This window comes from Anabrus simplex, chromosome 1, assembly GCF_040414725.1.
Source record: "Anabrus simplex isolate iqAnaSimp1 chromosome 1, ASM4041472v1, whole genome shotgun sequence".
Lineage (NCBI taxonomy): Eukaryota > Metazoa > Arthropoda > Insecta > Orthoptera > Tettigoniidae > Anabrus > Anabrus simplex.
Window position 1 is genome coordinate 368,603,678 of NC_090265.1, and position 26,862 is coordinate 368,630,539.

General features: G+C 38.2%; 1 protein-coding gene across 1 annotated transcript in view; it reads left to right on the forward strand.

The window, feature by feature from the left end:
- Positions 1-26,862, forward strand: part of Parp1 (Poly-(ADP-ribose) polymerase) — a 271,411-nt gene that overhangs the window by 237,226 nt on the left and 7,323 nt on the right. Inside the window, exons 15-18 of the mRNA XM_067134916.2 lie at positions 3,960-4,196; positions 4,777-4,896; positions 8,117-8,277; positions 23,524-23,700. Of these exons, the coding sequence (XP_066991017.2) occupies positions 3,960-4,196; positions 4,777-4,896; positions 8,117-8,277; positions 23,524-23,700 (695 nt within the window). The remainder of the gene's footprint in view (positions 1-3,959; positions 4,197-4,776; positions 4,897-8,116; positions 8,278-23,523; positions 23,701-26,862) is intronic.

The window sequence follows — 26,862 nt, forward strand, 5'->3', positions numbered from 1 at the left end:
CGTAGGTAAACTCAGGGGAAAAGGATGCAATATTATAATGAGTGCCCTGGATTATTTTTTAAGGACTATGAATGTAAGTAGTGCAGTCAGTGAAACAGCTAAAGCTACAGGTTGTTCTGAAAGAACAATCTATGCTATAAGGAAGGAACACATACATGGTCTTTTGCGAACTCCCGCCAAAAAATGAAGCAAAAAAAAGAGAAGGGCGGCAGAAAAATGCAAGGAAAATTAAATATGATGAAATTGTGCAAAGTGGAGTGCGTTGGGTGGTTCACTCTCTTTTATTTGCTAACATACCACCAACATTGAACGTGATTTTGAGTTGGGTAAATGGAGAAGATTCTTTGCCACGATTTTCCAAAACTACTTTGTATCGCTTCTTACATGATATAGGCTTCTGTTATTTAAGACAGGGTAACAGATGAAATTATTAATTGGAGGCACAGATATCTCAGGGAGTTAAAACGTTTGAGGGCACAAAATAAAGCTATAATTTACACAGATGAATCGTGGGTAAATACTGAGCAGACAGTGACAAAAGAATGGAAGGATTCGACAGTGAAAATTGCACGGCAGGCTGCCATTTTAGGCCACCAAAAAGCTGAGGACCGTGATTCGCGTTAATCCATGCGGGTAATGAACATGGTTTTGTTCCAAATGCTGAACTAACATTTTTATGCCATAAAAACACGGCGGACGCCCACAAGGAAATGACTGGTGAAATTTATGAGAAGTGGTTTTCGGAACAACTGTTGCCGAACACTCCCGAAGGTGCTGTGATCATGCTGGATAATGCCGTTTATCATTCCCGTAAGTTGGAACCTTTGCTGGTGGCTTCTTAGTGAAAAGATGACATCGTACAGTGGTTACATAAAAAATAAATATCTTTTGAGGACGGGATGCTCAAGCAAGAATTGTTCCACATTGCTTCTCAGCATAGGGCCCTGTATGATAAGCAGAGAATAGATGAAATGGCAAAAGCTGCAGGTCAGCAGATTCTACGTCTCCCGCCTTATCACTGCGGGTTAAACTCTATTGAGATGGTGTGGTCGCAGATGAAAAACTACATCCGGTATCATAACGTGTCATTCAAGAAAAATGATATGGAAAATTTAATAACGGCTGCGCGCTCCATCTACGCTGTACTGCAATTTAAGGTTGGAACACTCTATAGCATATCACTTACAATACCCACGTCCCATGTGGTGGATAATGGGGTCCTAACCGGCTTGCTGTCAGACTTGAGGGAAATAAAATACCTGTCGCGGACCAAACACAACCCCCTGTGGGTGGAGGACGCAGACGAAGAATGCACCCACGATATCCCCTGCCTGTCGTAAGAGGCGACTAAAAGGGGCGACCAAGGGATGATTGAATTAGAACCATGAAACTGCTTGTGATTAGTACCACCATGTGGGGAACACCCTGGGTCACTTTTACTTGCGCATCGTACCACCATGTTAGGTACCAAATAGGTTTGTGATTAGCAGCAAAAGAGTACAGTGCTGGCTTTTACAGTACCTGTGATTAGTACCACTATGTGAGCGACACCATGGTTCTGGCTTGCCTATGATTAGTACCCACTACATGAGGAACACCATGGGAAAGCGAGAGTCCCTGTGGTTCGTACACTTATGAACACCATAGGTTTGCGTTGCCTGTACAGGGCGCTACAGTGTGTGAAACACCATAGGTCTGTATTACATGTGTGAATATCATTACCTGTGAGTAGTACTATACTGTGTGGAATACCGTGAGCCTGCGCTACTTTTGATTAGTACCCCACCATGGCAAATACCATGGTTCTACTTTCCTAGCATTAAGTACCTTTATGCGGAGGTGATGACTTGGATTATGGACCCCTTTAGACTATAAGCATCATCGATTCAGTATTATGCTATAGACGTAGTCCCTTGGTTAGCAATATTATTATTTCATGTCAGTTTCTGTGAATGCGAGATATTGTAGGTCGGATCCACTGATTGTTTTAAATTTATATCCATCCATTCATTCTTCGTCCTCACGTTTTGAATTATGGTCAGTGGATGATTTTGGTCTTTTAATTTGTCATTCCATTTCATCTCATTTCATACCATTAGGGGCCGATGACCTAGATGTTAGGCCCCTTTAAACAACAAGCATCATCATAAGGTAAAATGTTCATTTTTCATTACCTTGCATCCATATTGCTGATACCTCCTTTTGGTCCCCATTGAAGAACCTCTCCCTTTCTTTGTATTGATCTGGCTTCCTTAACTTATTCTTTCTTCATCAAAGAGGCAGATATCTCAACAATGGCCTCCTCAGTAAGTGCAAAAACTCGCCATCCTGTTGAACCTGGGGAGCAGAAACAAGCATGGGAGGATTGAGAAATAATCTCAAAGATCTTAGATTGATGAGGGAAGAGTCCTCACCAGTGAACCTTGTGACATTTCTGCTGTGGGGAGGCTTATGCATCCCAGTGAAGCAGGTAGTCAAACTCTTAGGTGCAAACTTTTTGATGGGTATGTTAAGAGACCAGCCTAACGAGTGGTTCGTTGAAAAGCGGGTAGCAGTCTTTCGGATGATGCAAGAGCGGCAGTCTGGATGATTGACTGATATGGCCTTATAATAATATTTAATATGGCTTAGCTATGTTGATACTGCTACACAGCTGAAAGCAGTGGGAAACTACAGCCGTAACCATCTCCTGGGGACATGCAGCTACTATCTCTGTATGAATGAATTAATGATGTATGGCCAATGGCTTTCTTCTGGGTAAAATATCCTGAAGGTAAAATAGTCCTCCATTGGGAGCTCTGAGAGGGACTACACAGTACTGACATTTTGTAAGTCGGAACATGGAATGTTAGAAGTTTGAATCATTGTGGTAGGTTAGAGCAGGGGTCGGCAAACCTTTTTTTATAAAGGGCCAAATAATAAGTATTTTACACTCTGCAGCTGAGGCAAAATCAAAGATTTTTTTTTAGGTAGGTCTACTTAAAACAACAGAAAAGACAAGTTTTCACAAATGTACTGATAAAATGTGGTGTAATGCAAATACTAAGTAGAATACAATGAACGTTTGAAACACGGCTTTACCAATGAAATGACTGAAACTGCCTTTTAAAAATAACACTTCACCTAATTGGGGTGAAACAGTGGAACTTCTATTATCTGTTACCGGAAAGTTTCCCTGGGTTATTCGTTCAAATTATACGGTCCTGCGAACATCCTAATTAAATCATGTTGTAAAAATCCTGCGTTATCTGTTCCTCGAAGAAACAATTTCCCAAATCAACTGCCCAGAAATTTCAGTCCCATCAATGCTAAATCTTTGATCAAGCATTTTTCAAGGAAAAGTATCGCACGAAAGGACGGCTACGACATACCTATGGATCTTGACGTCAATATCCCGTCATTACAATAATTAGAGCAAGTACTGTACTGGGAAAGCGATTGGCGGTGAACTTGCATAAGGGTACATCTTAGCATTGCATGTAGGGACTCCTCGGAAATCATAAAGCAGAGAATAGCCACAACAATTGGAAGGAGACAGCTCTACCTGAAGACAGAACGAGTTTCATCAAATGTTCGTACCAGTAAAACATCAAAATTATGTCCAGGGTTAGATGTTTATTTTTGACTTTTTAAAAATTGTATTGCAAAACAGATTTTTGGCATTTCCCTCAGGGGACTGGGCTTTCAGACAAGAATAATGCAATACAGAATTTGAAAAAAATTATTTCATTACTTGCAATTATTGTTTTAATTTAATTTGAACTATTAACCATCAGAATAAATAAAACATTATTATTATCACTGTGTTATTATTATTATTATTATTATTATTATTATTATTATTATTATTATTATTATTATTATTATTATTATTATTATTTCTAAAAATTGACTTCTTTGCTTTTTTCCTTCTGTTAATTGCAATCATCATGTGTAAGTTTTTTTTACTCTTTTTATAGCAAAAACTTGAAATGATTGATAGCCTAATGGAAATGGAAGTGGCATACAGTCTTCTCAAGTCAAGTGATGGTGAATCAGATAACAAAGAAATTAATCCTATTGATGCTCACTATGAGAAACTCAAAACTCACATAGAGGTGCTGGATAAAGATTCTGAGGAGTTTGAACTTCTTCGACAGTATGTGAAGAACACCCATGGAGCCACACACACTAACTATGAACTAGAAATTGATGAGGTATGTTTGAAAGTGTATATAAATTAGCTTGGATGTAACTAACAAACTGCTTGACATTGCATAGTGAATACTGCATTTTATTTTATTTGTAAATTGTACATTCCTTTCAAATAAATGGAGTGCTCCCCCTGTGGATCATTGGTAGAGAGTTGGCTTCTGAAATAGTGGGTTCAAATCCGGCAGAGAAAGATGGATTTTTGAAGGGTGGAAAGAGTCCGTGTGAAGAACACCCATGGATTCACACACACACTAACTTCTTCTGCTGCTTCTTCCATAAATGGAGAGTAAGAATCAAAACTTACTCTTTATATATGAATATTAAAACTTGAGGAATCAGTCTACCTTGACTTCTTTTTCCTTTCATTTATTATTCCATAGTTTGTTTTTCATTCTTTCATAATTCATCCTTTTAATGTTATTAAAATATTTATTGTAACAAACTATTGTAATAAACCGTGGAAGCATCAATTTAATATTATAAAATTCTCTTCTGTTTGAAGACTATACTTAATTTATGTTGCCGAGGAGGAAAATATTGGAATATTATATCATAATCTGAAGAGTTGGTGGTATGTGGCAGGTTTTCAAGATCCAGCGTCAAGGAGAAGATAAACGCTTCAAGCCATTCAGAAAGCTGCACAATCGAAAACTGCTGTGGCATGGATCCCGTCTTACAAACTTTGCTGGTATTCTTTCTCAGGTAAATTAAATATAAAGGACCTCCTAGTAACAATTTTTAGAAATGCATTGTTAGTATGTATCAGCTGTTTATTGTTAATAAGATTAACAACTTATTGTTCACCATAATGTGGGATGCTGATATTACCACCTATTGTCTTGCAATCCGATATCCACACTTTCATTTACATATATTCTTCAAAATAGAGCAAAGTGGCTATAGTGACATAGCTTCATATTTCTGTATCTTTTCAAAATTTTTGTTAAGTGTTAAAATAACAATATCCAACATAAGCTATACTTGAACAAAAGTTCATTTGAGTAAAGCAGTAAAAGATCTGGGAGGTACAGCTAGTCAAGATTTTACAAATTTTTACTGCAGTTTTGATAAACTGACTGAACTTAAATTCATGGTAGCACAAGCTTTCTTCCCTTTTCAAGTAGTTTTAAAGCTTTTTTAAAAATTTTAATGAGACTAAATTTGCTGAAGTTTAAGATATTGTCACCTGAACTATTTTGAGTTTACAGGTACCTCAAGTGGTTGAAAAACAAATAGTAGCTCCCTTAGCATGCTCTGATATATACAATATGTAATAACTAATTGAACTTAAAATTCATAATATATTTGAATTGACCCTCTATGAATTGTCATTTTCAGTGTATAGAACTTGTTCATACACCAGCGAATATCTCTTATGCCCATTGATCATTGCTTCCTTTTGCTCCCATGGCAGAGGCTTTCTCTTCCATCTTTTGGGTTCATATTCTACGTTAATATCCTGATAGCTTTAGATCATCCGTCCATAGAGGCAAGATTTTTCTGTATTGTTATTTTTTAAACTTAGGCTATAAAAAATAGAGAAATTTGGTGTTACTGGTGTTGATGAATAATGAAGTGATTAACTTAATATTTATATATATTAAGTGTAATCTGCATTGTAACCTATGTATTAGGTGGATTTTTCAGGTTTACTCTAGTCATTTAATAACAAACAGAAAAATGAATAAAAATCACCACATTTTCAATTTAAATTAAATATGGGAATAAGGGATCACAAAATGTATGTACTATGAATACCTAGTCTACTGATTCAAAAGCTACCATCGTTTATGTTTTAATATTTTCTGGCTTAAGACTTCTTTGTCATGTGTGGCGTATTTTAACTTGGCATTATCTATGTGCCTGCAATGGACAGAAAGTGCTGCGAATAACGAAGAGTGAAAACCTGAAAGTCCTTCAAGAAGTCGATTGTAATCCAAATATGAATCGTGTGGAATTACCATGGAATTAAAACATTCCTTCAGCATCTTTAAATATGATTGTTAGTAAACCCAAACTGATTGAAACTGTTTTTGAAGAAGAGAAAAGTGCTAAAGGAAAAGTAATCTTTGGGGTCAGTTTCCAGAATTTGAAGTAGTTTTTCTAAAGTGGCTTGTATAAGTGCAAGCTTCAAACGTGCTGTTAGACGCTACTTATTGTTCAAGCTTAGGCAATTCTTTTAGCACAGAAGATGGGACTTGATGATTTTAAAGAATCCAATGGCTGGATTGAAAGATTCAAGAATCAAATCAACATAATTTAGTTTAGAGATGTTTGTGGGATGAAGCTGCTGCGCTGTAAAATGACTTTACACTGCGCAAAACTATTGAAGCATAAAAAACTACAAGGGTTCCATCAATTTTGAAGGACTATAGCCCTAATAATATTTAAATATAGACAAAATAGGGCATTTTTTTTCATCTTCTGCCAGATAGAACCCTAGATTTTAAGGGCACAAAGTGTCATGGATGAAAACTTAACAATTCTCTTGTGCTGTAATGAAAGTGGGACCAAGAATTGTGTACAACTGGTTATTGGAAGTATTTGCGATGTTTTCCATACAAGCACACTTCCAACACAAAGGAATGGAAAACTTGCAGTATTTGAAAATTTATTTCGTGCAAGGGACGCAAGAAATAAGAAACAGGAAAATGCACTCTTCATTGATCAGTGTGCCACTCATCCCCTTAATGTTTCTAATTCGAGGGGGAAAAAAAAAAAAAAAAAAAAAAAAAAAGGAAAAGTCCTCCCAGCAAACTGCATGAGTAAGATACATCTGTTAGATCTGGGAATAATACGGTGAATGAAACAAAAGCATTGTAAGAAGCTGGTAAAAAGATTGGCTGCACTGGAATAAATGACGAGCAACATCACTGTTGTAGATGCCATGCATTTTATTAAGGCTGTCCCTGGGATTCTGTGGAACAAAACACCATTCTGAACTGCTTCAATGCAGCTGGCTTGTGTCGTGTTCTCGGTGATATCATGCTAGATGAGTTTTCTGAAAGTGAAGAATGGCACCAAATAGCAGCAGACTTCTCTTTCAAAACTTTTGCCAATGTTGATCTTCCTGTGTGTATAATTACAGTAAGAGATGAAATACTTAAAGAACAGAGGGCAGAACAAGCGTCTGTGCAGGATAAAAATGATGATGAGAGAGATTCTGAGCCGAGTAACCAGAACTTTATTTGAACTTCCTACCTAATCAACACTGTACAAATATGATTGAATTCTTATTCTACCTCATTAAAAGTAGGACTAGTTTTGGTCCACTATTGAACCATCCTCAGCTACAATATAATAAGCTTGTAAACTACCGGGCGAGTTGGCCATGCGGTTAGGGGCGTGCAGCTGTGAACTTGCATCCAGGAGATAGGGGGTTCGAATACCACTGTCGGCAGCCCTGAATATGGAATTCCATGGTTTCCCATTTTCATATCAGACAAATACTGGGTTACCTTAATTAAGGTCACGGCTGCTTCCTTCCCACTCCTAGACCTTTCCTATCCTATCGTTGCCATAAGACCTGTCTGTCGGTGCGACGTATAGCCACTAGCGGGGGGGGGGGAAAAAAAAAAAAAAACTTTATATATAACAACACCTCCATGTGCCAGAGTCACCACCAACAGAACAGATGTTCATTGTCAGGCCTTGAGACTTGAGTCCAAGTAACACATTGATCTCCAGCCAGTGTCCACACTTTAGAGGCCAGGAGCAAATAAACTTAACCAGTTTTTTGTAATAAGAACCATAGGACACTTCTTTTTCCTTTTTCTCTTTTCAGTGATATGAAATTTACTAGTTTAGTGATTATCTTCTTTCAAGCAGTCAGATCATAAAAATCGTAATAAATGTATTCTATAAATACTGTGTTCATCTTATAATTTTCATTGGTACATCTAATGCAAGCTTTTCTTCATAGGGTTTACGCATTGCTCCACCAGAGGCACCATCCACAGGTTATATGTTTGGTAAAGGTATTTACTTTGCTGATATGGTTTCTAAGTCAGCTAATTACTGTTTTACCTCGCCTACCAACCCAACAGGCCTGATGTTGCTGTGTGAAGTAGCTCTTGGTAACATGTGAGTACATCATCATTATATTCTTGTAGTCTCAATGTCTGGTTATTGATGTTACATCTCAGACCACCTGCTATGACGAATGCAGTAGAAGTCTACTTTAGCAATTACGGCATGCAGCGAGAACTGTTTTTTTTCAGTCCCTTGAAAATCCCTATATTAAGCTGTGCATTATTTTTCGGTAACAGCGAAAACCTTATCACTGACCCATCCTTTATTACAAGTGATTAAGCGTATGTAATTTTTTGCATTATCAATATTTATGCACTCCAGCGATTATATTGAACGTGATTGATCATCTTCGGTATAGATTTTTCGCTATGTGCACTAGCGAGCACTCTCGTTGACATTTGAACTCGAAGGTGATATCGGAGTCGATTAATAATAGTCGTTGAGTGGTGTTCTGTAAGCAAAATTCGAAATGAAAGAGAACATGTTTTCATAATTAATGCGCACAGTAAATAATGTTGTCGATAGTTGTAGTTAAGGATGATAGGAAAAACTTAAAACGGTCCACCTTTTCAATACAAAAATGTTATATTTATTTATAACATGTATTTGCAATTGGAACTAGTTTCGACGCTGTGTTTGCGTCATCATCAGCCAAAATGTGGGAAATAGGCAAGATGTAGGCATTTATATTACACAAGGCGTTACATTAAACAATACACATCTTACAAGGAGATAAAAACAGGGACGAATATAGAAACAAATGAATCGTTGAGAAAACAAAAGTTATACATATTAAAAATAACCTTAACCACACATCTTGCAGTGCGAAAGTGTTCTTCTTGAATGATTCCTGAATATAAAAACACACGCGCACACATTTCTGAAGAGCCAGCAGGCAGGACAAAGTAAAGTGAAACCTTAAGAGTTCTTCTGAGAAGAGTTCCTCATTTTTTCTATGTTCCGACTAACTAATGAAGTCTCCCTTGAGTTCCTGATAAACATACACAACAGGAAATTCTCCTTCACTCTCAACAATAGCTCTAAAGACCAACGGTAAAATTTTTATTTTAAATATTGTGCAGAGACGTGAAAGCATGATTTTGAACATGATATAACTCCTTCATATAACCCAGTTTTTTATACAAGGTGTTGCATTAAATAACACACATCTTACGAGGAGATAAAAACAGGGATGAATGTAGAAACACATGCATCGTTGAGAAAGCAAGTTATACATATTAAAAATAAGCTTAACCACATAACTTGCAGTGCGAAAATATTTGCCTTGAATGATTCCTGAATACAAAACGCGCGCGCGCGCACACTTCTAAAGAGCCAGCAGGCAGGAAAAAGTAAGGTGAAACCTTAAAGAGTTCTTCTGAGAAGAGTTCATCATTCTTTCTATGATCTGACTAACTAATGAAGTCTCCCTTGAGTTCCTGATAAACATACACAACAGCAAATTAAACAATACACATCTTACAAGGAGATAAAAACAGGGAAAGTTATACATATTAAAAATAACCTTAACCACACATCTTGTAGTGCAAAAATATTCGTCTTGAGTGATTCATGAATACAAAACACACGCGCACACATTTCTGAAGAGCCAGCAGGCAGGAAAAAGTAATGTGAAACCTTAAGAGTTCTTCTGAGAAGAGTTCATCATTTTTTCTGTGTTCCAACTAACTAATGAAGTCTCCCTTGAGTTCCTGATAAACATACACAACAGGAAATCCTCCTTCACTCTCAACAATAGCTATAAAGACCACGGTAAATTTCATTTTAAATATTGTGCAGAGACGTGAAAGCATGATCTTGAATATAATATAACTCCTTCATTTAACCACCTTTGAAAGTTTCTCTCTATATTACATAGCTTCACTAACACACCATTCTGTAGATGCACAAAATAATAATAATCTTGTAATCTTCACAGGTCCGGTATTCAGCTCGACAAGAATATAAAATACTGTTGTGTATGTTTATCAGGAACTCAAGGGAGACTTCATTAGTTAGTCGGAACATAGAAAAAATGAGGAACTCTTCTCAGAAGAACTCTTAAGGTTTCACTTTACTTTGTCCTGCCTGCTGGCTCTTCAGAAATGTGTGCGCGTGTGTTTTTATATTCAGGAATCATTCAAGAAGAACACTTTCGCACTACAAGATGTGTGGTTAAGGTTATTTTTAATATGTATAACTTTCCCTGTTTTTATCTCCTTGTAAGATGTGTATTGTTTAATTTCCTGTTGTGTATGTTTATCAGGAACTCAAGGGAGACTTCATTAGTTAGTCAGATCATAGAAAGAATGATGAACTCTTCTCAGAAGAACTCTTAAGGTTTCACCTTACTTTTTCCTGCCTGCTGGCTCTTTAGAAGTGTGCGCGTGCGCGTTTTGTATTCAGGAATCATTCAAGGCAAATATTTTCACACTGCAAGTTATGTGGTTAAGCTTATTTTTAATATGTGTAACTTGCTTTCTCAACGATGCATGTGTTTCTACATTCATCCCTGTTTTTATCTCCTCGTAAGATGTGTGTTATTTAATGCAACACCTTGTATAAAAAACTGGGTTATATGAAGGAGTTATATCATGTTCAAAATCATGCTTTCACGTCTCTGCACAATATTTAAAATAAAAATTTTACCGTTGGTCTTTAGAGCTATTGTTGAGAGTGAAGGAGAATTTCCTGTTGTGTATGTTTATCAGGAACTCAAGGGAGACTTCATTAGTTAGTCGGAACATAGAAAAAATGAGGAACTCTTCTCAGAAGAACTCTTAAGGTTTCACTTTACTTTGTCCTGCCTGCTGGCTCTTCAGAAATGTGTGCGCGTGTGTTTTTATATTCAGGAATCATTCAAGAAGAACACTTTCGCACTGCAAGATGTGTGGTTAAGGTTATTTTTAATATGTATAACTTTTGTTTTCTCAACGATTCATTTGTTTCTATATTCGTCCCTGTTTTTATCTCCTTGTAAGATGTGTATTGTTTAATGTAACGCCTTGTGTAATATAAATGCCTACATCTTGCCTATTTCCCACATTTTGGCTGATGATGACGCAAACACAGCGTCGAAACTAGTTCCAATTGCAAATACATGTTATAAATAAATATAACATTTTTGTATTGAAAAGGTGGACCGTTTTAAGTTTTTCCTATCATCCTTTCTCAGTTCAATACGGACAAAAATGAAATTCCTAGTTGTAGTTAACTCGTTAGAAATAAAGGCTGAAGTAAAAGATTGCTTAATTTTAAAACTATGTACTGAAATTAAGCAAGAATGTGATACACATCAAGATACAGAGCGGAGTGAATGACTGATTTCGGAGGTTAGTTTATTCAGTAAAACCTTGTTACGTCTTCCTGCAGGGGACAAGGAAAGATAATGTGTTAAGCGAGAAAACATACTATTGAATACACTAATAATAACCATTCAACACGAACATATAAACACTTGATATGTTTTTTCCAACACACATGCATTTTCACAGCTAAGTATTTTTAATTTCTACGTTGTTGATACATTAATTGCTTAACGCAACTTATGGGTTAAAAGTGGTACACGTTTCGTATATTATTAACATCTTCAGCCACATAACACTGTTTAGATAAAAAGTTCAGCATTGGTACTTCGTCAATATATGAAACAAAAATACTTAGTTGTGAATCTGTTAGTGTAATATGGACCGTGAAGCTGATTTTATGGAACACGTGCATTTTACGTTGTGTATATAACAGGTACAGTGGTGATGCTTGTTATTTAAAGGGGCCTAACATCTAAGGTCATGGGCCCTCGGGTACAGTGCAAGATATAAGCTGTGTACCTTCACTAAAGGTGCAACGAAGAGTATGAAAAGGCATAAAGAAAATACGAGAGAACAAATGTAAACCCTTTCCACTGGGGCTGAATTAGGTTTTATGCCACATTTGCAGTGGGTCCGCATAAAAGTATTGGCGTATTATTGCAGATCACACTCTTCTAATTATTTGGAGGTGAACTCAGCCATGTGTGAGAGAATTGACTTTGCCCGTCGTCTTGAATGCGACAACACTTGGATCGACTTGAGTCAAAACTCGACGGTGCAAGTTCCAGCGTACATGCCATTTCCTGGATGTGTCTTCATTAATAAATTATTTCATGACTTTTCAGTATCTATAACGTGGCTACTACAAGACAGATATGCACCACGCTAGTCAGCTTCACACGAATATGTTCCTAATCCTTACGTAGTCTATTACGCGACAAATTTTTGCTACCCTTCACTGCATTAGTCAACGCAGTATACATTTCTAACTTCTGAATGGAATGCAAAATACAAGCACAAACAGGCTTACTGGGTTATTTAGTGATATCAGAGAAAATTGGAGAGCAAAACTGAACTTTCCTGAGGCCAATGGCCTGCTTCCCGAAGGTATAATTTACTCTCTAAAGTTCCGGAATTCAAGGCCATTTCCCGTTTTTGTGCAGCTTTCTGTGACCTGCCTCCTGTGGCGAAGGCTCTAATCTGTGTTGGAAATCACGTTCCTTTCACAAGGACTTCTGCTGTATTCTTGTGTCACATAATTTTTATGGCAAATTACTATGATTCATTAAAAGAATATTACAGGCTCACTGTTATTGAACTATAGCTAGTAATATTAAGGTGAAACAGCTGAGAGATAAAAATGAATTGAAGTGTTAGATCAACAGTGCTTTATCATACTAACGACCAGCATAGCTTAGTGTATTGAACCATTTCAGAGCTGGGAAAAATGTGATCATACTGAGCAGTAATAATGATATTTCGTGACTTGATAAATGAGGTATTTAAAAGTAGATTTAATCCGACGTGAATTGGAACTTCGAATTTACGACGTGCTAAGCGAGAAATCGTGTTAATGAGGAATGCGCACTATGAGGTTACACTGTATTTTCTCGCATCTGGTTAAATTTTGGAATGGCTATTCCCGAGTAATTTATAGCGAAAAAAGATATCGTTACTTTACTGTAGTCCCAGTTCAATACAGAACAAAATGAGGTTTCTAACTTTCAATTAACAACTGTTATCGGGCACGTTTATGCATTTATTACGAAAACATGTTCTCCTCTTTCATTTTCTTAGCAGAAGAGCAGTCAACGGGTATTACTAATCGACTCTGACATTGCCTTCGAATGTTGACGAGAGAGCTCGCTAGTGGGCATAGCGAGAAAACTATACCGAAGATGATCGATCGCATACAGTATAATGACTGGGTGCATAAATATCAGCAACAGAAAAAGTTGTGCGCGCAATATTGCTCGTAATAACGGATGTGTCAGTGATAGGGCTCTCGCTGTAACCGAAGGATAATACACAGTTTAATATAGGAATTTTGAAGGGACGGACAAAAATTATCTTTATAACGGGGTTCTCGTTATATGCAGTACTCTCTATAGCAGACTTCTACTGTATGTGGGCTTGGCTTTCTTAAACCAGGCCTGCGGACGTGGGCATTGTTTGGACTGCACTTTTCAATTATTCATTTGTATTATTTGTCGTGTGTCCAGCCGGATTAGGTGCATTGCTAATCTTTGCTTACTCTGTTAAGCATCAGATAGTATTAGTGGTGTGTTGTGCATTTCTACAGTTCAGCCTGGAAACAGTAGTGAAGTTAGCGTCCACCATTAAGTTTGTTGAGAGTAGTCCTAACATTGGAACATGCACAAAAATGTAAGTATATATTTGAACTTACGTTCACAGTTGCAAGTGGTACCATACATTATTTCCACCTCAACATTTCTTCGAGAAACTTTTAGTACCGGTAACTCAAGGAGGTGGATACATTATATATGCATTCGCAGGTATGTAGTATCATCAGTTGCAATTCAGCCTATGAGATGAAAGGACATAGAGTGCTGAGCAAGTGACAAGAGTATGAAGTACGAAGGTGAGTGCATTAACCAAACTCGGGAGTCTTAGTTGAGCAATACCAGTGTGCCATACGCAGGTGGCAGTGCAGATTGAAGGTGAAATTTGTACAAACAGTCAACAATAACTACATCATCATGCATATGGTGTTAACATCAGTAGTGAACCAAGCTCGAGTTGGATGAATGAAGAATAAAGTCTTGGATTTAGAAGAAATGCTCAGAAAGCTTGAGCTAAAGGAATGGACACAAGAGAATGAAGATAGGAGGAGAAATGTAATTTTTTGTAATTTGCTTTGTCATGATGACACAGGTAGATCTTATGGCAATGACGGGCTTGGGATATGAAACAGCTAGGTGGAGGAAGGAAGCAGCTGTGGCCTTAAGGTACAACCCCAGCATTTGTCTGGTGTGAAAATGGGAAACCATTTTCAGTGCTGCTGACAGTTGGGTTCGAACCCACTATCTCCAGATTGCAAGCTCATAGCTCTGCACCTCTAACCACATGGCCAGCTCACTCAGTGAGAAATATAATAATGTATGGGCTGGTGGATTCAGATGAAGAGAATTTTAATGATAGAACAAGGTAACTTCCTTAATCAGGAACTGAAAGTTGAGTGCAATGAAAGTGACATTGATAGCGCCTTTAGAACAGGAAAAATCTGAGAAGACCAGTTAAGGTGGTATCAAGCTTGAAGGCCCAAAATTATTTGGATAGTGCAAAAAACTTCAAAGGATCAAAAATATGATTTAGGAAAGAACTTGATTAAGAAGAAATGCAGAATATGAAAACATTACGTTTTCATCTGGGAAGAGCGTTTCAGAATTGAAAGCATGTATCTGCGGAAACATACTTGTGACAGTAAGCAATTCGTGGACCAGGCCTTGAACTGATAATCATCTACGAGAGATCGAACAATGTCCTGATATGTCAGGTGCTTGGTGAGCAACCACAGCAGAAGTGAGTCAGTGACAGTGTGCATAGCTGAACAAGGCGGAACTAGAGGCTATGATAACTGGGTGATGAAATCAAGACTTCTTCACTCCACACAAGCAGTACAGGAAGAAGAGGTGGTTTCCGGGAGGGAAGGAAGCTCAGGAAAAGTGAAGAAAAAACATAAGCCAGTGTTAAATTTCAAGGGCATATGGGCTAAAAGAGGGATGATGAGTACTGATGAAGCCAGGAGTTTGGAGGAGGAAATAATTAGTTCCCCAAGTAGTTCCTTCATACAATTAGAAAATCACCGCTGGGCTGAGGTGCTGAAATACATCAGCCTTGTGTCGGTAGATTTACTGGCATGTAAAAGAACTCCTACACGACAAAATTCCGGCATCTCGGCATCTTCGAAAACTGAAAAAGTAGTTAGTGGGACGTAAAGCCAATAACATTGTTTATTATTAGAAAATTGCCAATTACGCGGAGTAGGGCTGAGAGTTTGGCAGATATACCCACGAAAGAATAACTAGAATGGGTTGTGGGTTAATAAGTGTTGAGTAAACTTGGAAAAGATGAGGTCAGGGAATTTAATGTCGGGGTAGTGAGATTACGGGAATCAGGCCTTCCGGTAGGATGTGAATTACAAGTATCAGGTTATAATATTTGGGAGTGAAACGAAACAAAGTAGTAGTCCAAAGGGGCGCTCCCGCTATATCTGTGTATATGAAAGATGAAATATTTAATCGGGTAGAGTTATGGAAATCAGGAGTAGATGAAATGATTTGGGTGAAAATAGCTAAAAGAAGTCAGGGAGAGGGAATTTTTCATAACTGTCTACTACAACCATCTATTGAGGTCCCCTTTTGAGAAAAAAAAGCTTCTTTGATGACATTGGCAGCCCTGAAGATGGTGTTCTGTGTTTTCCCATTTTCATGCCACACAAATGTCGTGGCTATACCTTAATTAAGGCCATGGCTGCTTCCTTCCCACTCCTTGCTATTTCCTATCCCATCGTCACAATAAGACCTATCTATGTGGTGTGACGTAAAGCAAATTATAAAGAAAAAAGTGGATTAGTGTCATTGTCATAAAAGTGACTGGGGTTTAAAACAAATCTTATTGTTTTTGAGGAAATGCAGTGTTGTGTCTTTTGTGCCAATGAATGTATATTAAAAAATAGAATAATATACTATATTTACTCACTTAACTTTTGCTGTCACAGAATTGTTGCATCACATTTTTGATGTGCCTGTTTTAGATTTTAAAAAGTCTCCTGCACATTTCGCATTTTGAAATAGTTTGAATTACAGTAGAATTCCGTTAATCCAAACTAAAGTGCCCTGTTCAGATTATTGAGATATAAATTTCGGATTGGTCTGTATTGAGCTGAGATTACATTAAAAGTTAATTATATTCTATCGGTTCCACCTTTTCAATACAAAATATTCTGTAAGGCGAGTTACAAGTTGTTTATATACGGTACTAGTTTCAACTCCAGATCTCGGTCATCAGCCAATGGCACAAATTATACACGGCATTAAAAAGTCCAAAAGCAATGTACAAGCACATAATATAAAACTTGTGGATTAAACTGTTCAGTTAATAAAAAGATAAAAATTGTCTGTGAGAGATGCTCACAGTAATGTTAAAAAACTTGGCCGTGCCTATTATACATTAGAATGGGGCACGTGAAAGCCATTAAAAAGTTTTTAAGTAATTATTCTTGATTCTGAAGAGAACTGAATTCAATCAACGTTATGATAAATAATATATGTAGAATGAAATTGCGCACAGAACATGAATAAAGTTAAAATTTGATGATGCCGCTGAAGCTGGTATTGAAGTGTTTCTTGCGGTTGCGAAGGTTGTACATGAAGGTCAAAACGGTTGTAAGTCATAAACGGTAAGAGTTCACAGTTCAATGCGGAATCAAGTGACCTGATAAATAATGAAAGCCGAATTAGTTCAAGGATTTCTAAAGACAAGGGGCCGAATGAAAGGCATAAATAGTGTAAGACTCACCTTGTGCAGCGAAATGAAGAGCTTAACAGGCAATGATGGACTGATGTGGAGAGAAGTGTGAGTGAGGATAGGAAGGGAGGCAGGGTAAGGAGAGGGGAAAGGGCAGGGACGGGAAGGGGGAGGGGGAGAAGGTGGAGGGGCAAACTTAAGGCGGGGGTGAGGGAATAGGTGTAATTGCTGCGGAAAGAGTATGAATGGAATGGAAGATCGAGCTTTGATTTACTGACTTAACATTTTTTTAAATGTTAATGACAAGGTCAAATAAACTATTGGGTTTCTCTGAAATATCATTGAGGTTATAGTTTGAGTTGAAGTACTGATCCAAATGTATGAAACAATTTTCCGTTATGTTCAGGAGAGGTCCTTTGTTTATTATCTCAAAGATTTCCATGTCCTGTTCTATGTTAGTGAAACTGTGTTTGTAATCATACATATGTTGTCCAACCGGTGAAAATTTGTTGTATTTTAAAGCATGTACATGTTCTAAATATCTAATGTTGAAACTTTGCCCTGTCCACCCCACATACAAAGAATTGCAACTATTACATTTGAATATATAAACTCCTGATTTTGAGAAACTATTAGTTTTGTTCACAGATGTGGAATTGTGTATGATTTCAGCATTCTTATTGTTGGTTTTAAAATCTGTTTTAATGTTGTGATTCTTGAAGATATTGTTGACTTTATAAACTTCTTTATTAACACGTTCAATGCGGATCACGCGCTGGGCGCGTGACGCTACGTTATAAGCACGTGGGGAGCACGCACCTAGTGCGTCATGGGACGGTTGCTAGGAAATGTGAATCGCAGGTTTCCCGCATGGTAAGAAAGGCTCTGATTGTCATCCCGCACATCGTGTAAGTCCAGTCTACTAGCAGGGCAAGACGCTGCATTTTCTGTTTATTATTACTTCAAGAGAATTACGTGCGATTCCACTTTTAAAATAAATACGATAAATTCCTTTACTGCAATATGTTCAGTAAAAGAACTGAACTTGTAATTGTCATTTAATCTTGCATCATATATGTGTATAACACGAACGAAACTTCTAATTGTCCTTTATTCCTGCATCATATTTGTACGTAACTTGAAATAACGTGCAGTAATCATTTTTGACTGTGTCGTGATGCTTATGTTATCATTTTTTAAATATTCTTTTTTGCAGATGGCCTCAATGTGGTTCCTTCAACGTTACAAGACCTATCCATTTAGCCAAAGTGTTTCATTTTTGTTTGTCAAATTCTGTAATACAGAAGTGTAAATATGAATATATTTATGTATGTAACATACTTTATGCATTTGTTTGCTATCCACGGTAAATAATGCACTGTAATCTACCAGCGCGCGTGGCACGTGATCCGTCTGGTGACCAGTATTACTTCTCGATTTCAACTACCGTGCGGGTCACGCACCAGGCGCATGAGTGGGATAAGTCCACGAGTTCGATAGAACTCATCCTACCAACATACAAAACTTCGATAATTACAACTTTTAAAGAGTCCCACAAATATTTTGTTCAGGTTGGCGGGTATGTCACGCTCTGCTAATACGCAGCGAACGTGTTAAAAGGTAAAAGTAGAAAATGAAGAGTTGTTGTGTTTTTCTTTCTTTCGTGTGGTCATAGGACGATGCTTGTATTGTTAATTATTTTTTCTATGAAAGAATTATTATAACAGTTGAATTTAGCGATTGTGCGAATAATGTTCAGTTCACTTGTTTGGTCTTTCTTAGACATAGGTACCTTAAAGACTTGATAAACCAGCCTATTGTAAGTTGCATGTTTGTGAGCCTGCAGATGTAAGGAGTTATGGCGGATAGTGGAAGCTTTTTGCATGAGTTTTCTGAAGATCTTCTAGGTTAAAGATGTAGGGTGTCTGAAAATGGTCAAATCTAAAAAATTCATTTTTATCATTTTCAGATTCAAGCATACACTTGATGTGAGGATCAATGTTGTTAAGACCGAAAAGAGTGGAAGCAGCATCTGTTGTTTTTTCATAATTACTAAAGTATCATCCACGTATCTCGCCCAAAAGAGGATACCCAAGGCTGGCTAGCCCATTGCCAAACCATCTTGCTGATAGATGGTGCTGTTGAAAGTAAAAAAATTATTGTTAACAACCAATTTTAAAATAGATATGAAATCCTAGATTTCTAGTTTGCTTAAATGACTGTGTTTACGTAAGGTATTTTTGATGATAGGGAATAATTTTGAATTCACGACATCAAATGAGTGAAGAGAATGATTCGGTTGGATGTCGAACTCTTTCAGTTTATTTATTAGTTCTGTAGTGTTTCTAATAGATTTATTAGATAAAAATCAGCAATTTTTCTTTGGAAACTTCTGAATGAATTGGGATGCTTTGTATAATGGACTAGATCTGAAAGTGATGATCGTGGTGGTGGTGATTATTGTTTTAAGAGGATAGGCAACCATCCTCTATATAACACTAATCAGAGGGAAAAAATTGAAGGGATCCGACACTTCGAAAAATGAAGATATCGGCCAATGGAAGACAAGGGCCATGAAAGGCATGAAAATGAAAGACTCCCTAGCCCTCGCAAACCTATTAGCGCCGGGGTCAGAAGAGAACAAGAGTTGACTAAGAGAGGTCGGATAGGATAGATGAAAGTGAGGAGTCTAGCACAAGTGGAAGCAATGCCAGGACTCAGCTAAGGGCCCCGTGGTCGCCAACCCAGCTCCAAAGTTCAGAGCCTCTGGGGCCCCTTTTAGTTGCCTCTTATGACAGGCAGGGGATACCGTGGGTGTTATTCTACTGCCTCCACCCACAGGGTGAATGAGGATGCTGGTCTTGTGAATCTTGGGGAGTGCTTTTGCATTGGGCAGATGTGGGTTCATATTTATTAACTTTGTTTTTTCTTGATCTGTGAAAAGGTAGGAAGTGTTTTTTAAGGTCTGTTTGAATAATCATTGAATTTTTTTGAGTGGCGTCTTGTTTGATGATGGAGAAAGCAATATCTGTAAAGAATTCCTTTGTTTTTCTAATATACTCAATTTTGTCCATTACGACAGTTGTATTCCCCTTGTCTGCTTTAGTGACAATGACGTCATTGTCGTTTATCTTCCGTAGCATAACTGTTAGTGTTATTAGCTGCCGTCCTTGGGGCCCCGGTTTCAATTCCCGGTACTGCCAGAAATTTAAGAATGGCAGGAAGGCTGGTATGTGGTTGAAATGGTACATGCAGCTCACCTCCATTGGGGGTGTGCCTGAAAAGAGCTGCAGAACTTCGGGATGACACGAATTTACTTTATCTTCTTTTTGAGTGCAAATATATGTTCTTGTTCAGCATTTGAGTCCTTGCTATTACTATAGTTAAAGGGGGTGTTTTTATTTTTAGGAGTAAGAATATTGTCCAGCTTCCTTTTATTATTAATTCTTATCTCATCTTGTTTTTCTAATGTCACTTTGTTAATGGCTACGTGGAATTCTACTACTAAGGTAATACTAAGTCATTTAAGCAAACTAGAAATCCAGGATTTTATATCTGTTTTAAAATTGGCTGTTAAAATTTTTGTTCTTACGAAAACACCATCTATCAGCAAGACTGTTTGGCAATGGGCCCACCGGCCTCGGGCATCTTGGTGGAGATTTATCTGGATTTTCTAGAACACACTAAAATTGACAATAAAAATTTTGCCAATATCTTCTTTTGGGCGAGATATGTGGATGGTACTTTAGTAATTATGGACAAAAAAAATAACAGATGCTGCTTCTACTCTTCTCGGTCTTAACAACATTGATCCTCACATCAAGTTTACGCTTGAATCCGAAAATGATAAAACGCTGAATTTTTTAGATTTGACCATTTTCAGTCGCCCAGCATCTTTAACCTATAAGATCTTCAGAGAACCCGCGCAAACAGCTTGCACTATCCGCTACAACTCCTTACATCCACAGGCTCACAAGCGTGCAACTTATAATAGCCTGGTTTATCGAGCCTTTAATGTACCTATGTCTAAGAAAGACCTAAAAAATGAACTGAACATTATTCGCACAATCGCTAAATTCAACAGTTACAGTAATTCTTTCATAGAAAAAATAATTGACAAATACAAGCATCATCCTATGACAACACATCATCATCATCATCATCATCATCATCATCATCATCATCATAATGTCCCACTCCAGTTGCCTGGGTGTGGTTAACAAGCTGCCTCCACTCCTTTCTGTCCTTCCACTTTTCCTGCTCCATTACTTCTGCCACATCCAATCCAGCTTCTCTAATGTCCTTGCAGATCTGATCCATCCATCTTCTTCTCAGTCTTCCAACTGGTCTCCTTCTCTTAACTTCTCTTTCTAATTCCCTTCTTGTTACCCTTTCCTTTCCCATTCATTTTACATGTCCGAATCATCTCAGTCTTGCTATGGCTGAGATTTTATGAATTTTGTCGGGTAAACATCAAATGTGTCACCAGAGATCTTTTACATGCCGACATCGCACGACATGGAGTGTCGAATGGACTTTTTCTCGCCCTTCAAAAATCCGACTACCTCTGCCGGGTTTGAACCCGCTATCTTGGGATCCAGAGGCCGACACACTACCACTGATCTGTTTTTAATGTCACCTTCTGTTATTCCTAGTTCCTGCATGTCTGTGGTCACTTCTGTTAGCCATGATGTCTTGATATTTGTGGTTCCAGTAAGTAAGAAGCTTATTAGTCAGTCTGATTGGATTCATCCTTCAGGTACGACCGTAGAAGATTAGACGTCTCTTACTGGCCATGTCTGTGATCTTTTCAGTCTACCTGTACTACTCTTGGTTGAGTCGCCTTCTGTATTCGTCCTTTACTTTGACTTGTCCCAATATATTCCATAATATCTCTTTTTTTCTGGACCTCCAATTTGTCAGCCCTTTACTGTTAAGTATCTGACACTCAGTGGCGTACATGGCCTCTGGACAGATGTGTGTATGGTAGTGTCTGAATTTGGTTTTATGGGAAAGACACTTTTTATTGTAAGCGGTCTTGGTTAGTTGGTATACCAACTCTAGTTTGTTCGTCTGGGTTTCAGCGCCACTGTCTGAGAGACTGGGTGCCAGCCATTCTCCAGGGTACTTAGTGACTTTCTCAATTTTGCCCCGTTCCAGTTACGTTCACTGATGTTGGTGAAATATTTTATTTTGTCTAGTGACACTTGTAATCCTACCTTGGCAGTCTGATGTCTTGAATGTATTGAGCAGCTTCAGCGCTATTTTTGTTGAGCTCTCCAGAAGTGTCGCATCATCTATGAGCGCCAGACAATCCACTGCAAGACCCTCTTGTTTGTGTCCCAAGTAAATCCCATTGGGGACTCCCTGTTTATCCAGCTCCATCCTATAGATCGAAGCAAATTCGGAAGAATGGCATCACATTTCATTATTTTCCAAAAGAAAGTTGGAAGGAAACCTCTGAAGGTGGTCTTTCTGGAAAAATTAAGAAAAGAAATAAGCAACCAAATGAAGGAGTACTGGCAGAACATTAGAGCCAATGGAGAAAGAATGAATGTATGATGTACACTATATGCTGAAACTGTTATTCTGCGGTCCATAGAACTTCTCTAATCCATAGCTCCTGAAAAGTGTGTGAATTTTGGAATGAAATAAAAGTTGTGTATATACACTGCCCATTTCATCGCAGAATATGGAAAATAGCCTGTTACATAATGGCGGAACATTAACTCACTTTACTGCATTGTCTAGTTCTATTTTAAATTCTGATGACATTCCTTAGGAGACCAATGTTTTCCAAAGTATGAAACAATTCACCCAATTCATACCTGAAGCTACGTCCTTGACCTTGGAAGAAAAACCTTGCTATACCTGCCTGAAAGGATGTGAACTCCCATCCTAAGAGAAACATTTTCCCCCAGCACTGGATCCCTTTGTCACCGGGCGTGTTGGCTGTGCGGTGAGGGGCGCAGCTGTGAGCTCACATCCGGGAGATAGTGGATTCGAACCCCACTGTCGGCAGCCCTGAAGATGGTTTTCCATGTTTTCCCATTTTCACACCAGGTAAATGCTGGGAGTGTACCTTAATTAAGGCCACAACCGCTTCCTTCCCATTCCTAGGCCTTTCCTGTCCCATTGTCGCCGTAAGACCTATCTGTGTCGGTGCGACGTAAAGCAAATAACAAAAACAAAAATCCCTTTGTCTCTTATGTAACTATTGAGTATGAAATTTATTTTCCAGTTGTTCAGGTTATCCCTTTTTTCGTACAGTGCTGTGGCCGGTTCTTTCTACCCTTTTATCAGCGCGAGGTTGCTCTTATGGGTTTTGACCTTACTTATTACTTTTGTGAACTCCTGGGATCCATATTTTTACATTACTTAGCCAATAGTGTGTTTAATATCTCCCAAGAGTAAAAAAAAAAAAACATGGTAGTTCAGTGCAGAATTTGTTTGAAGCATGTTTTATGTTGTCTAATATGATCACTCACTCTTCTTCTAGGTATGAACGGCCAAGAGCAGACTACATAGAGAAACTGCCAAAAGGTATGCACAGCACCAAGGGTTTGGGTATGAATGAACCTGATCCATCGCAAGTGGTGGTCAAAGATGGTGTGGAGATTCCTCTTGGCAAGGGAATTCCTACCAACAGAAATAATGTTGCACTGTATTATAATGAGTATCCTTCATAAATAGCAAGATTACAGGGCCATGTGCCACTTGACCATTAGGTGCAATGGGTAGTTTGTTAATTATTTTTCTTGCTCTTAAGTGAAATTGTGGTTGATAGGATTATCATTACTTTTCTTATATATTTTTTTGCTTTATTATTTTATATAGCCTACAGGGTCAGTCACCACTGATCTGCATTAAGGGCAGTTGCCCAGGTGGCAGATTCCCTATCTGTGGTTTTCCTAGCCTTTTCTTAAATGATTGCAAAGAATTTGGAAATTTATTGAACATCTCCCTTGGTAAATAAATTATTCCTATCCTTAACTCCCCTACTTATAAACGAATATTTGCCCCATATTGTGATCTTTCCTACTTTTAAAAACACCACTAAAACTTATTCGTCTACTAATGTCATTCCACACCATCTCTCCACTGACAGCTTGGAACATACCACTTAGTCGAGCAGCTCATCTCCTTTCCCATAAGTCTTCCCAGCCTGAACTTTGCAATATTTTTGTAACGCTACTCTTTTGTCGGAAATCACCCAGAACAAATCAAGGTGCTTTCCTTGAATCAAGTAATCCTGGTGCGGGTCCCATACACTGGAACCATATTCTAGTTGGGGTCTTACCAGAGATTTACATCCTCTTTACATCCTTAATACAACCCTTAAATACTCTCATAATCATGTGCAGAGATCTGTACCCTTTATCTCATTTATGTGATTACCCCAATGAAGAAATTTCCTTATATTAACACCTAGGTACTTAGTGATCTCCGTAAGGAACTTTCACCCCATCAGTGCAGTAATTAAAACTGAGGGGACTTTTCCTATTAGTGAAACTCCTAACCTGACTTTTAACCCCGTTTATCATCATACCATTGCCTGCTGTCCATCTCACAACATTGAGTTCTTGTCCGGCTCCATGGCTAAATGGTTAGCGTGCTGGCCTTTGGTCACAGGGGCCCCGGGTTTGACTCCTGGCAGGATCGGTAATTTTAACCATCATTGGTTAATTTCGCTGGCTTGGGGGCTGTGTGTATGTGTTGTCTTCATCAGCATTTCATCCTCATCACGACCCGCAGGTCGCCTACGGGCGAGCCGAACATGTCCTTGGTCACTCCCGGCACTAAAAGCCATACACGATTTCATTTCGAGTTATTTTTGCAGTTGCTCACAATCTTGTAACTTATTTCTTACTCTATACAGAATAACATCATCCACAAAAGGTCTTCCTTACCTCTGATTCCAGTTCTTTACTCATACCATTTATATACGTAAGAAAACATAAAGGTCCTATAATACTGCCTTGAGGAATTTTCCTCTTAATAATTACAGGATCTGTTAAGCTTTATCTACTCTTCTTTGCAAATTGACATGTCAAACTTACTGGCCTGTAATTTTCAGCTTTATGTCTATCACCCTTTCCTTTATACACAGGGGTTACCATAGCTACTATCCATTCGTTTGGTATAGCTCCTTCATGCACACAGCAGTCAGATAAGTACTCCATATATAATACTGTATTCCAGCTCATTGTCTTTAGTATATCCCCAGAAATCTTATAAGTTCCAGCTGCTTTTCAATTTTCAACTTTTGTATATTTTTGTAAATGTCATTATCATAAGTAAATTTCAATATTTCGTTAGTATTAATCACCCTTGCTGCATTTACTAGATCCCGCACATCCCCAGCTCTGTTGGTACTTACACCTGCTTGTATGTTATTGGTACAAACGTGAAACACTACCACCTTCTCCTTTCCCTCCTCCTTCTCTTCTACTTTCGTCACCATCTGCCTTAACTTAATTCCTGGAAAGCACTCTACTCTGGTTCCCTTTCCTCCACACACTTTCCCCACATCTAACAATGGAATCCCCTACAACCAGAGCCTCAACCCTACCCAGTTCATTTGATACCCTCCCCTCCTGGTCAGCCCTGTCTTTCCTGATGGCTGCAGAAGATACTTACTCCTCCGTTTTCTCCTTCCCATGGGCCTTTTCCACCTGTCTTCCTATCCTCTACTCTAAATTGCCCTTTCCTACCTTTTCCTTTCCTCATACTTCCACACTTTTCAGCTACCGCTCCCTGTTCTTCATCTTTCCTCTGTTGTTCTACCTGCAGTGACTCGTATCAATTTCTCATGGACATCTGTCCTGAATTCTGCTCCTGAATAGAGCCCTTAGCCTGCAATATCCTTCCCCTTAAAACATTAGACCACCTGTCTTTTACAATTCCCCCCTTTTCTTCCCGTCGCTCTTTTACACCTACCGTATCTTGTACATTGTTTGAGGGAGGCTTACCTTCCTTCCTGTCTGAGAGAATCCTAAATTATCTCCCTCAGACTCTCCAACTCCTCCCTCATACTCCTTAATACCTGGCCACACACACAGTTCCTACACTTGCATTCTTTAGCCATTCTTTATGGTATAATGAAAATATAAATGATAAAATAACTTATTCTGTGCAAGAAAAAAAAAGAGACGTAAGAAATACTATCTATTGCACAAGGATCACACGACAGGTAATTAATATACTACTACACTACAATACTACTTAGTCGTATTACCGTATTTACTTGCATATTGGTAAGAGGATCACTGGTGAATATGTACAAAATGAGGTTGAAACTTATTAAAAAATGGGACAAAACAGGCTGTTTGGCAGAGAAAAAATCATATGTATTAGCAGAGAGGCAAAAAGAGCTGTGGCCAAGGTGAAAGCAGAGTCAAAAGGTGCAGCATATACAGACGTGGACAGAAATCAAGGAATCAACCAGCTGATTCAAATAGCTAAGGCGAGAGGTAAGGCATCCCATCAGTGAAACAGATAAAGAAATTAGCATGAGTAGTGATAAAAGTTAATGGAGGAGTGCTACTAAGATGGAAGGAGTACTTTGAGAGACTACTAAACAAAGAAAAGCTGAGAAAGAAGTTGAAGGATGGAGGAGTGTATGTGGGAATTGTACAGTTAGTATTCCAGCAAGAAATGTAAAGTGTGTTATGAAAAATGAGAAATAGAAAGATGGTAGGAGTAGATCACATACCATTGGAGGTGTGGAAGAGCTTGGGAGAAGAGGGAGGATTGACCTCTTGTGGGATTAAATGAGAAAAGTCTGGACAAAAAGATATACTGGAGGAGTGGAAGAGTAGCATCCTTGTCCCAGTTT